Raw genomic sequence first — 12498 nt, 5'->3', positions numbered from 1 at the left:
GGGGGGGTTTAAAGCTTTAACAGTGTTTACATACATCAAACTCTTGTATTTGGGGGGAAAAGGTGATTCACTTTGATGAACATAAAGCCGAGTGCTGAGGCTGAAAATACCCAAAGCATCAACACAGATAGACTTTATGATAAACCAAACTTTTGTAGTTTATTTTTCTTACTTTATTAAAACGTAACAGTGCAAATCGGATGTTACTCTTAAAAATTTCAAAAGAAGCAAAAGTGTACTCAAACTTTTGAAGGTCAGTGTATATTTATATATATATGTGTGTGTGGTGTGTGTGTGTATATTTGTCTGTGTGTGTGTGTGTGTGTGTCAGTAGACTGTATAAGTCTGGCATACCAGCGAGTGCTGAAGGTGGAGTCGACCAATCGCAGGCCAGTGCTGGTTCTGGGGCCGCTGGTGGAGCCGATTAAAGACATGCTGGTCAGAGAGGCTCCTGGGAAATACTGCCGCTGCCTTCTGGGTAACATCATCAGTTATTACCTTTCACTAATCAATATACAACCAATCAAAGCAAATAACTTATGAATCACTTACAAATTTTTCATTTACTAGTAGGTATCAGTTACAGACGCCACGATCGAGAGAATAACTTAAAAGTTCCAATATTTCATTTTTCATTTCATGAGGTTCACCAAATGTAATAAGTACAAATAAACAAATATTTTTTTCCAGCTTTTCTTTATTACTTAGAATTAAACAGACATTCATTCCACTGAATGAATAATTTGAAGACAAATACTATAGTTATTCGGCTGCAGTATGACATTCGGCTTTCTAGCCGTAACACAAGCTGTCTGCCTTCCTTCTGCGTTTGCTGGCTAGATAAAAAACAAACAGTGTCCCCTGCCTTCAAGATACATCAGCAGAAGGGAGCTTTCCTAGTCTTAAAACTGAGAAACGTCACTCTAGAGATCACTGTGGCACTGCTGGATAAGGCAATTGAGCATCTTTAAAACAGATAATATGACAGTATTGCTGTGTGATGCGTATCCTCTACAGTGAACACATCTGCACAATTTAATACACAATTACTGTTTATTTGCTGATTTTATCATATTGGAAAAAAAATGTGTCAATGTAAGTCATCACATTTTTATATTTAATTTTTTCTTTCCAATATGCTAAACACTGCAAAGTTCAGCTCCTCACTGCTGGGCTTTAGTTACATTTAGGGCATCCTCTGCCTTCAAAGAGGGGGGCAATTATTTATTATCACCCACCCCTAATTCTTCAGTGATATGAAGCTGAAGTCAGATATTCACCAGATTCTTGTTCAAATTTTCCCGTTCCACCTTAAATCGTGCAGCAGTTACATTCTGGCGCTTCAGGCGTCAGAACTGCTGCACTATTTAAGGGGGAATGAGAAATTTAGTTAGCTAGCTACCGAGACATTAGCATGCTATTAGTGATTTTATGCTTGTTATGAAGAAAATGACCGATATACACTGAAACGACATTGAACTAAGATAATACAGTGGTTATCGTAATTTTTTAACAGAGAAAATTCTCACATTTGTGTGTTTCTCTGGTCTCTTTGTTCTCCATTTTGAGGTTTTTCCTTTTTTTTCTCATAACTCTCTGTTTGGAGTCTCTGAAAAACCTCCGTTTGGAGGGTCATGTAGCCCCAACACTTCACCCTCCCCCTCTATCTCAACAAAAATCGGGACACCCCACCCCTAGACGTGAACGTGCAGAACGGAGGGCTAAGGGCTCAGTGGTAGGGGCGAGGGCTGAAATGGGACTGGGCCCGTATGTGTAATTAGAGAGCGCTGACGTTCATGGAAGCCTCTGTTTTGTGTGTCTTCGTTAGAGGTGATGAAGGCGTCCCAGCAGGCGATCGAGCGTGGAGTGAAGGACTGCCTCTTCATCGACTACAAACGCAGGAGTGGACACTTTCGACGTGACCACGGTGGCGTCCATTAAAGAAATCATAGAAAAGGTTAGTTTGGCTTGTTTTGAAGATAAACCTGTTAGTGAAAAAAATTGAACGTTTTGAGTTAAACCAGTCGACGTGTGGGACAGCAAGTGTTTTTATGTATTATGGGTGGGGATACGATATTATAACGATACTTAAGTCACGATATGATGTTATTGCGATTTTAAACATTTAGCGATATGTAGATTATTCCGATAACATAACTTTTTTCAACTTCAAATACAGCTGCCAGGTTTTTGTCGGTAATCCCCGATTCTTGCACTCCATTTTGTAGGAGGTCTTCAGTCTCCAGCCCTCTGTGAGATAATGCGCTGTTATAGTCACATAAGAATCCACTGCCCTTGACGTCCATGTGTCGCGAGTTAATGCAATCCTTTCTGCTGTTCTCAAAGACTCCTCAACTTTAAGCTTCACTTCTCTGTACAGCTTTACAACGGCTGTGTCAGTGAAAAAACGTTGCTATGGAGTCACATACCTGGATTCCAGTGTCCTAAATATGAGCCCTCATGTTCGTAGTATTCTCAGAGTATTTCATTTTCCTACTAGACTTCTTGAAAATCACGTCATATTCATGTCCTTCCTCCAAAAAATGTTTAGACCAGCGGTATTTAATTAAAACTCAGTAAGGTCCAGTTAGAGAAAATTTCCTCAAGCAAAGGTCCAGAACATCATAATGTCTAACTTGCATCATGATTCAGTGCCATATACTGTTTACTGAAGTAGCCCAGTAGGTATATCAACATTTTATACAGTCAACAACTGAATATCAAATCAAATAAAGTACAGTTCAGTCATATTTCAACAACATTTATTATCAGTTTTCTCTTTTTAGATCACGACATGTGAAATAACTTCCCTCTGACTCACTTTCTTCTCCAACTGCTGTTTCTCCCTCGTCCCTCCCCTGTGTGCGTCACTCACTCGAGTCTCAGTGCTCATCGTAATGCACAGGTCTGATTGGCTGAGTAGCGTCACGTGTGATATTTACAGCGCATGCGATTGGTCTGTGAGTCTTCCGGGCCGCTAAAGCTACCGTAAAGGCTAGAAATGTTACGCCGATTAAAATAGGACCACCCCTTTGAAATTAAATAATTCTCCATAGTTTATCGGTTACAGGTCCAGGTCCGCATAGGACAGCGTCTGGGTCCAGACTCAGACCACGGTCCGCCAATTAGTGGTCTAGACGTTTGATTTAAAAGCAGACGGCGCATTTCTGATTTTTTCTCCGATGCCTCCGTCTTTGTTCTGACTTATTTCGCTGAATGTCACCTCTGCTGACCGTACCTAATTTTTATTTGCAGTGTATATAATAAACTGTTGATACTTGGTGAGAGAGAGAGTGTATTGATACTCGGTGTCCATATATCAATACAATATTGCAAAATGTAAAATATCACAATAATATACTGTATCGATTTTCCCCACCCCTATTATGTACACCAGTGTTGTGCATGAACACGTTCATATGTTCACTATCACTGCATGATGTTTCCATAGACACAGCCAAGCATGTCTGATGAGCGGTAGAGACGTAACTGCAGAAGTCGGTTTGTTTGAGCCTTTGAAACAGCTGGTTCCTTTGTTTACATTATTTGTCTGGTGTTGTTACAGTACAGCTTATTCTGGAGTTTTTTGTTTTTTTTAATTAATCAGAATGAATCCATTTTGTTGTTTTGAACTGCTGCATACATCAATATTGTCTAAATGAAATTTTCATATACTGTATACTTTTTTCATCGTCAACATAATATGACAAATTATTTGTGTTAAAATATATTTTCAGTCTCAACATTAAAAGCCAATGTAACAATGTTTTAAATGTACCTCATGTATGAGATTGTTCAGTGATATAGAATAATTCATTTAGTTTATGAGTAGTAATGATGTTGGGCTGGTGATGGGATGGGTAGAAAGGGGTTCTATTGAAAAAGCATAGCAGCCTATTTATTGAGAAAACAAGAAACAAGTGATCACGAACTTGTTTCATTTTCATTAGTATGAACTGGACTTTGAACTCATCCGTTTTCAGTGTGAACTGGCCCAACACTGAGATACGCTATACGTCCAAAAGTATCCAGAAAATCCAGACAGTGCACAAACAGCTTGTACAGTGTAAAGCCTTCTCAGAAGAGTAGAGGCTGTAAAAGCTCTGTTGATGTCAGAAAATGCAAATGACAGCAAGTTACTCAGGTATTTTGTGTTACACATTTCAGAGATTTGGGACTGACTTGCGACTCGACTCAGGCTCAAGACGTGACTCGTAAGTTTCAGCCTGAAAAAACACAATCGAAACTGATTAAATTAAGAGTGACAAACTTTATCAAATTGAAGATTAAATGAAGATAATAGAGCAGCGATAGAGGAGGGAAGTGCAGTAGAGCTAACAGTGTTTAAACTGAGCTGAAAGCTGCTCTAACAGGAACGTTTTCAGGCTGATTTAAAGTGTCCAGTGTCGGGGCTCTTCTAATGCGCCCTGTCCACTGGGTCCATTTAAGAGCAGCATAGTAGCGAAACACTGCTTCTCTACGTTTAGTCTTCACCTTCGGCAGGACTGACTGACCAGTTCCTAATGATCTAAGACTCGAGACTTGACTTGGACTTGCACACCAGAGACGCAAGCCCAGTCCCATTTCTTATTTGTACCCCTAGACCTTGTTTTCGAGTGTCACATGCCCCTTAGAGCTGAGTTACAGGGCAGTGGTTGAGATCGTCCCTCTGAAATGGGACCCTCAAATAAAAAGAGCATCACTTCATTAACAGCTACCAGCGCTGCTCTGTAGGCGACCCTGCCAGTCTGCAGTGACAGCAGAGGGGGGTAAAGTTCAGCTCCTCACTGCTGGGCTTTAGTTACATTTAGGGCATCATATACCTTCAAAGAGGGGTGCAATTATTTATGATCACCCACCATTAATTCTTCAGTGATATGAAGCTGAAGTCAGATATTCACCAGATTCTTGTTTGGATTTTCCAGTTCCACCTTAAATGGAGCAGCAGTTCTGATGCCGGAGGTGCCAGAATGTAACTGCTGCACTATTTAAGGTGGAACTGCAAATTTAGCTAGCTACAGAGACGTCAGCACTACTAGTGATTTTTTTTTTATGCTGGTAATCAAGAAAAGGACCATAAAACATTGAAACGACATTAAACTAAGACAATACAATGATTTTCATATTGTTTACCAGAGAAAATTCTCACATTTGTGTGTTTCTTTGGTCTCTTGTTCTCCATCTTGCGTTTGTTCTTTTTTTCTAATAACTCGCTGTTTGGAGTCTCTGAAAAGCCTCCGTTTGGAGGGTCATGTAGGCCCAACACTTCGCCCTATCCCCTCTATCTCAGCAGGAATCAGGGACACCCCACCCCTAGACGTGAACACGCTAAACAGAGGGGTAGGGCTAAGTGGTAGGGGTGAGGGGTGAAATGGGACTGGGCCTTGAGACTTAACTCATGTCACTCCATTCTCAGTGTCCTTTGTCTTGCCCTCTTTCTGTTTTTCTCCATCTCATATTCTCTTTCTCTCTCTCAGGATTGTCACTGTTTGATCGATATCGCCCCTCATGCCATCGAGCGACTCCACAGTGTTAGCATTTACCCCATCGTCATTTTCATTCGCTACAAAAACGCAAAGCAGATCAAGTAAGTCTCTCCAGCGTCGGCCTCTCTGCTCTGTGTATGTGATAGTGTGCAGCATTGTAGTGCCTGTAGAGGTGATTAGAGAGTGATTAGTGTGTCCCGCTGATGCAGACTGGATTATCCTAATTAATTAAAGTGATCAGAACAGTGGGGGTCAGGGGATGGAACTGCCCCTCCTGGGCCAGCCTCGGCCTCCTACATTCATCTCTCTGTGTCCGTTTGTAGGGAGCAGAAGGATCCGGTGTATCTGCGGGATAAAGTGTCTCAGAAACATTCCAAGGAGCAGTTTGAGGCGGCTCAGAAAATGGAGCAGGAATACAGCAAATATTTTACAGGTATATACAACCCCTGTCTGCATTCAGACAGCGCAGAAACATACACTCCACAGGATGATTCACTAAAGCAGTTCTGATTCGTTTATCACATAATGATTCACCAGAATAGTCCAATGCATAATCAGTTGGCACAAACCAAAAACGATTCGGTGCTGAGTCGTCTGGCACATAATGGTTCCTTGAGGCATTTCAGTGCCAAATCGTTGAACACAGGATGATTCACCAAAGCAGTTCAGTACTGAATCGTTTGTCACATTCTGATTCACCAAATCAGTTTAGTGCTGAATTGTTTGACACAGAATCTGCCACCAAAGCAGTTCAGTTCTGAATCGTTTGTCACATTTTGATTTACCAAAGCAGTTCAGTGTTGAATTGTTTGTCACATTTTGATTCACCAAATCAGTTCAGGGCTGAATCATTTGTCACATTCTGATTCACCTAATCAGTTCAGGGCTGAATTGTTTGTCACAGGAAGATTTAATAAAGACTTTCAGTGCTGCTTTGTTTGGCTCCAATGCAAAATAAGTTGGCACAAACCAGTGGCTTGCCAAAAGCGATTCGCTGCTGAATAATGCACATAATGATTCACCGAGGCATTTCAGTGCCAGATCGTTGGACACATGATGATTCACCAAAGCAGTTCAGTGCTGAAGATGTGCGCACAGGATGATTCACAAAAGTAGTCCAGTGTTAAATCATTAGACGCAGGATGAATCACCAAAGCAGTTCAGTGCCAAGTGGTATGATGGATTCACCAAAGCTAATGCTGAATCATTTGACTCTGAACGACTCACCAAAGCGGTTCAGTATAGAATTGTTTAGCACGTAATGATTCAACAAAGCAGTTCGGTGCTGAATCGTTTGTCACATTATGATTCACCAAATCAATTTAGTGCTGAATTGTTTGACACAGAATCTGCCAGCAAAGCAGTTCAGTGCTGAATCGTTTGTCATACATACTTAAAAAAGATGGTTCTTCAAGGGTTCTTTAGTAAAGAAAATGGTTCTATATAGAACCATGAACATGTAAAGAACCCTTTGCATAATTAGAGGGTTCTTTGCTTTGTGAAAGGGTTCTTCAGGTTGATGGAGACTATGTTGTAGAAAATAGTTCTACATAGTTCTAAATAGTTCTTCTGTGTTTTTGAAAATAGTTCTACATAGCACCCAGTAGAGTTCTTTTACTGGTACAGTGTCAAGCTTGTAACAGAAGAATGCTTTTGGGTACGATATAGAACCCTTTTCAAAAAGGTTCAGACCTGTCTATGGCACATTCATGCATATTTTCCATCAATCCAAAGAACCCTTTTATGAGGCAAAGGACCCACTAATTATACAAAGGGTTCTATGAGTGTTCATGGTTCTATATAGAACCATTTTCTTTAATAAAGAACTCTTGTGTAGTATTAGCCACCAAAGCAGTTCAGTGCTGAAGAATTGCACCCAGGATGATTCACAAAAGTAATCCAGTGCTAAATCATTAGGCGCAGGATGATTCACCAAAACAGTTCAGTGCTAAATCGTATGATGGATTCACCAAAGCTAATGCTGAATCATTTGGCACTGAACGACTCATCAAAGAAGTTCAGCGCTGAATTGTTTGTCACATTATGGTTCAGTGCTGAGTTGTTGCACACAGGTTGATTGACCAAAGCATCACATCACTTAATTGTTAGGCAAATGTTAATTCACCAAAGTAGTTCAATGCTGAATCATTTGGCATGGGATGGTTTGCTAAAACACTTCAGTGCTGAATCATTTATCACATAATGATTCAGCAGCTCAGTTCGGTACTAGAACGTTTGGCCCAGGAACAGTTTTAGTGCTGATTTGTTTTGTATATGATGATTCACCAAAGTAGTTCAGTGCCCAATCATTTGGCACGGAATAAGTCATTAAGGCAGATCCGTTCTGAATCATTTGGCACATAACGATTCACCACAGCAATGTTTTTGAACCTTTGGGCTCTGATAGATTACATAGCAGCCAATAAAGGGTTAACACGGTGTTAATACTGCGTTATGTTTGTTTTTGCGTTGCAGGTGTGGTGCAGGGTGGACCTCTCTCTTCTATCTGCACTCAGGTGATGGCCATTGTGGAACAGGAGCAAAACAAACCCCTGTGGCTGCCTGATGCTTCTGCTTAAAACTACAATTACTGCTAAAACTACAACTCCCATAATTCTCTACTACAGCTCTCCATTAACACTGTGCTGTGACTGCACAATAACAATGCAAAACACTCCTGTACACCACAGTTAAAGAAGAACACACTGCAAAAAGATGGTTCTTCTAGGTCTCTTTAGTAAAGGCGGTGGTTCTGTTTAGAACCATGAGTTCTTTATAGAACCATGTCAAGCTTAAATGGTTCTTTGTATGGTGAAAGGGTTCTTCAGAATGATGGAGAATGTGTTGTATGTGGTTCTAAATAGAACCTTTTTTGAAAATGGTTCTATACAGCACCAAGAAGCGTTCTTCTATTGTATGCAAGCTTGGCATCGCAACAGTAGCAGAACCCTTTACGGTATAGAACCAAATACAACACATTCTCCATCAATCTGAAGAACCATTTTATATAGAACCTTACCGCAGAACCCTTGCAGAACCATCTTTTTTAAGTGCATAGGTCAACCAAGTATGCTAACATAGCGAACAGTGAATGGAGATCAGTAAGCAATAATTTGCATGATGCTGTTAGCGCGATGCTAACTGGCAGCTGTTCAGTTTCATTCACTGTTAGCGACTTTAGCATGTTTGAGCGTTTCCTTTAACACAAACACACCTTCTTTAGTGGAACGAGGTACAGCATGAAGGCCAGAGTGAGAATCCACTACGTCTGCAGTTCGTACTGTGGTAACGCTGAGTTATGACTGCTTGTTTTGTGTTAATATAGCCCAGATTAGCGGACAGTAGAGACGTTGTATTGGACATGTTTACAGACGCTGTATTTATGAACCTGTTATGCTTTTACTTGAATGTTTACCTTACTCTTCCACTCCACTCGCTCCCTCAGGGCCGTGTCCCGAATCACTCCACGTTTATTGTAGCTGTTTGGGCTGTGTCTCAAATCACACCCAGCTGCAGGCATCATTAAGAAGGGTTAGAATGATGCCGTGGCTAAAATTTTCATTTTTAAAAAACCCCAAATCCCTCTTTTACCCTTATTTAGTACTTAAAGCGATAGTTTGGCCAAAAAATTACCCGGTTTACAAACTGTTACTCACCGCTGCCCTCTAAAGGTGTCGTCAACAAACATTAGATAAACAAACGTTGCTCAGCGCCGCCCTCTAAAGGTGTCGTCTACAAACATTAGATAAACAAACTTCGCTCAGCGCCGCCCTCTAAAGGTGTCGTCAACAAACATTAGATAAACAAACGTCGCTCAGCGCCGCCCTCTAAAGGTGTGATTATCAAACATCAAATAAACAAACGTCACTCAGCGCCGCCCTCTAAAGGTGTGATTATCAAACATCAAATAAACAAACGTCACTCAGCGCCGCCATCTAAAGGTGTCGTCAACAAACATTAGATAAACAAACGTTGCTCAGCGTCGCCCTCTAAAGCAGTCATTAACAAACATCAAAGAAACAAACGTCGCTCAGCGCCGCCCTCTAAAGGCATTGTCAGCGAACATCAGATAAACAAACGTCGCTCAGCGCCGCCCTCTAAAGGCATCATTAACAAACATCAAATAAACAAACGTCACCCAGCGCCGCCCTCTAAAGGCATCGTCAACGAACATCAAATAAACAAACGTCGCTCAGCGCCGCCCTCTAAAGGTGTCATTAACAAACGTCAAATAAACAAACACTGCCATCTAAAGCTTCTAATAAAAACATCAAATAAATAAAGATTACTCATCACTGCCCTCTGGGTAAATTTGATTTAATGCCAAACTATCGCTTTAAACCTAAATAAGACGGCCCTATTTGTAGCAGTTAATTATGACTATTATAATAATTATTATTTTGTCTTTTACTTGTTGTCTTAATTTTTTTTATTTAAGTGAATTATGTCTGCGGAGCATCTTGTTCTTCTTTGCTCTGTCTTGTTTTATTTTTTAATTTATACATTTTATAATCTGAGTATTGGTCAGTTTGTATCACTAGCATGGCTGGGTTTAATATTCAGTAATTTTCGTTATCACTGTGCCAAATCTTTTCCAATGCTTTCCATTGTCCTGCGTCCAGCAGGAGTCAGTTATGCATGTGTTTTTTATCTTAACACAAATAACTGTAACGATACGTTTGATATTAGGTACTGTACAGTCTTAGGTACTGGAGTGAATGTTTAATATACGTACAGATTCAGTGCTAAATGCATATTCAGATTCACCGAGACAGCAATAAATGTTTTCAGTTTTCAGCACTTGGGACATTTCAAGAGAACTGAAACTGGGGTTGGGTGATGACCACTAATGACCACCAAAATCAGTGGGGTTTTTTTTGTGGTATTATTTCATTGCTAAAATTTGATAGCATGGAGAGCTTGCACTCGCAGCAGTAAGGCTAAATGTGGTTAATGTTTAAAGGAGAGCTCTGACTTTTCAAAAAAATCTGCGTAATTAGTTGGTTAAGATGTAAACAGAGTCATTCAGAGTGGTTTGGTGTGAAAAGCTCTGCTCTAGATAAACTTAGAGTCAGAACTGTTCACAGTGGTGGTGATAGGAACCAGACGTCCACCTCTAAAAGCTCCCTCACAGAAAGTTACTACATGAAATGGTTATGAATTCACTGCCTGATGACTGAGACACTGTTTTGATGTAGTTAAGAAGGTTTTGGTTGTATTTTTATCTCCATTCATGGTGGAGGGATACATGCAGGGCGTTGTGAGGCAAAATAGTCCCCAAAGAAAACTTATTATTTTCAGATTTTCCACTATTTCCCATCATCAACATTCCATATAAACTCAGAAGACTCGTGTAGGTTCACTGGTGGTTCTGGATAGTAAATAAAATGTCTATATTTGTGTTGTAGTCATGGCGACCCCTGGTTCCTATCACCACCACTGTAAAGACATCTGAACCATTTCACCCCAAACCACTCTGAATCGCTCTGTTTACATCTCACACACTGAGTTATTCAGAAATTTTGAAAAAATAAGTGGACTTATCCTTCAAAAACAAGGTAGCTGATGAAGAAAGCAGAGACGCTCCAGTCAGTGACGCTGAGAGGAAAAGTCGGTGTTGTGATTGTAAACTGGAGTCGTCGTCGTCGTCGTCGTCGTCGTCGTCTCCAGCTGTTCTGTGTCGAATGTTCTCCACTTTGCTCTGATTGACAGGCTGATAAAGGGATTCACTCAGCACAGAGACCTGAGTCCACTCAGAACCTCACAACTAAACAGAAACACGTTGCTGGAACTGTAGCAGAACAGAAACACTTTATTTTTCAATGTATGTAGTTATTATTGTTATTTCATAGCCAATCGGTACTGTTATACCCTAATGACAAAATCAGACGTAATAAAAAAAATAATTCATTAATATCTGGACTTCGGCCCTGTCTGTGTCTGTCTTTTCATTTTTTACCTGATATCCAGAGTTAGTTAATGACCACAATGCAGTACCAACATCCAGACTGAAGATATAATAAATATTAACATCCAGAATGAAAATATAATAAATATTAACATCCAGAATGAAGATATAATAAATATTAATATCCAGAATGAATTTCTAGTAAAATGAATATCTACAATGTAGTTCTAATCAATTTAATATCCAGAAAGAAGTTCTAATAAATGTAATATCCAGAAAAAATATCATAAAATTAATATCCAGAATGTGGGTTTCCCCCGGGTTCTCCGGTTTCCTCCCACAGTCCAAAGACATGCAGTCAGGCTGATTGGACGTGTTAAATTGCCCCTAGGTGTGAGTGTGTGATTGTATATGTATGTCTGTCTGTCTCTCTGCCCTGCGATGGACTGGCGACCTGTCCAGGGTGTATCCTGCCTTCTGCCCAATGACAGCTGGGATAGGCTCCAGCACCCCACCGCGACCCAGAAGGATAAGCGGTTTAGATGATGTATGTATGTATGTAATATCCAGAATGAAGCCTCAAAAATTTATTATCCAAAATTAAGTTCTAATGATTTAATATCTAGAATGATTTCTGATAAATTTACCATCCAGAATGAAGTTCTAATGAACTTATTATCCAGAACGAAGTTCTAAACAAATTAATATCCAGAATGAAGTTCTAATAAATTTAATATCCAGAATGAAGTTCTAATAAATATTAATATTCAGAATGAAGTTCTACTAAAATGAATTAATTACAAGGTATTACGAAATTAGTATTCAGGTTATTTTAAAGTCCATCCATCCATCCATCATCTAAACCGCTTGTCCTCCTGGGCCGCGGTGGGGTGCTGGAGCCCATCCCAGCTGTCACTGGGCAGAAGGCAGGATACACCCTGGACAGGTCGCCAGTCCATCGCAGGGTTATTTTAAAGTCATTAACTGAATTAAGTTCTAAGAAAATGAATATCTAGAATTCAGTTTTTATATCTTGTATTTTCAAAGTGCTTTTTAAATCTCAGGCAGTGCAGCATAAATACTGTAAACAGGTGCAGTATATTA

The 12498-nt window shown here is 40.1% G+C and overlaps 1 protein-coding gene across 1 annotated transcript in view; it reads left to right on the top strand.

Annotated features, from left to right (window-relative positions):
- Nucleotides 1-8276, top strand: part of LOC118809004 (disks large homolog 5-like) — a 73500-nt gene extending 65224 nt beyond the window's left edge. Inside the window, 6 exon segments of the mRNA XM_036571915.1 lie at nt 335-478; nt 1829-1911; nt 1913-1957; nt 5478-5587; nt 5810-5919; nt 7962-8276. Of these exon segments, the coding sequence (XP_036427808.1) occupies nt 335-478; nt 1829-1911; nt 1913-1957; nt 5478-5587; nt 5810-5919; nt 7962-8065 (596 nt within the window). The 3' untranslated portion in view covers nt 8066-8276.
- Nucleotides 8277-12498: the final 4222 nt, after the last annotated feature.

This window comes from Colossoma macropomum, unplaced genomic scaffold (genome assembly GCF_904425465.1).
Source record: "Colossoma macropomum unplaced genomic scaffold, Colossoma_macropomum, whole genome shotgun sequence".
NCBI lineage: Eukaryota > Metazoa > Chordata > Actinopteri > Characiformes > Serrasalmidae > Colossoma > Colossoma macropomum.
This window is presented reverse-complemented; position numbering and strand designations above follow the sequence as displayed.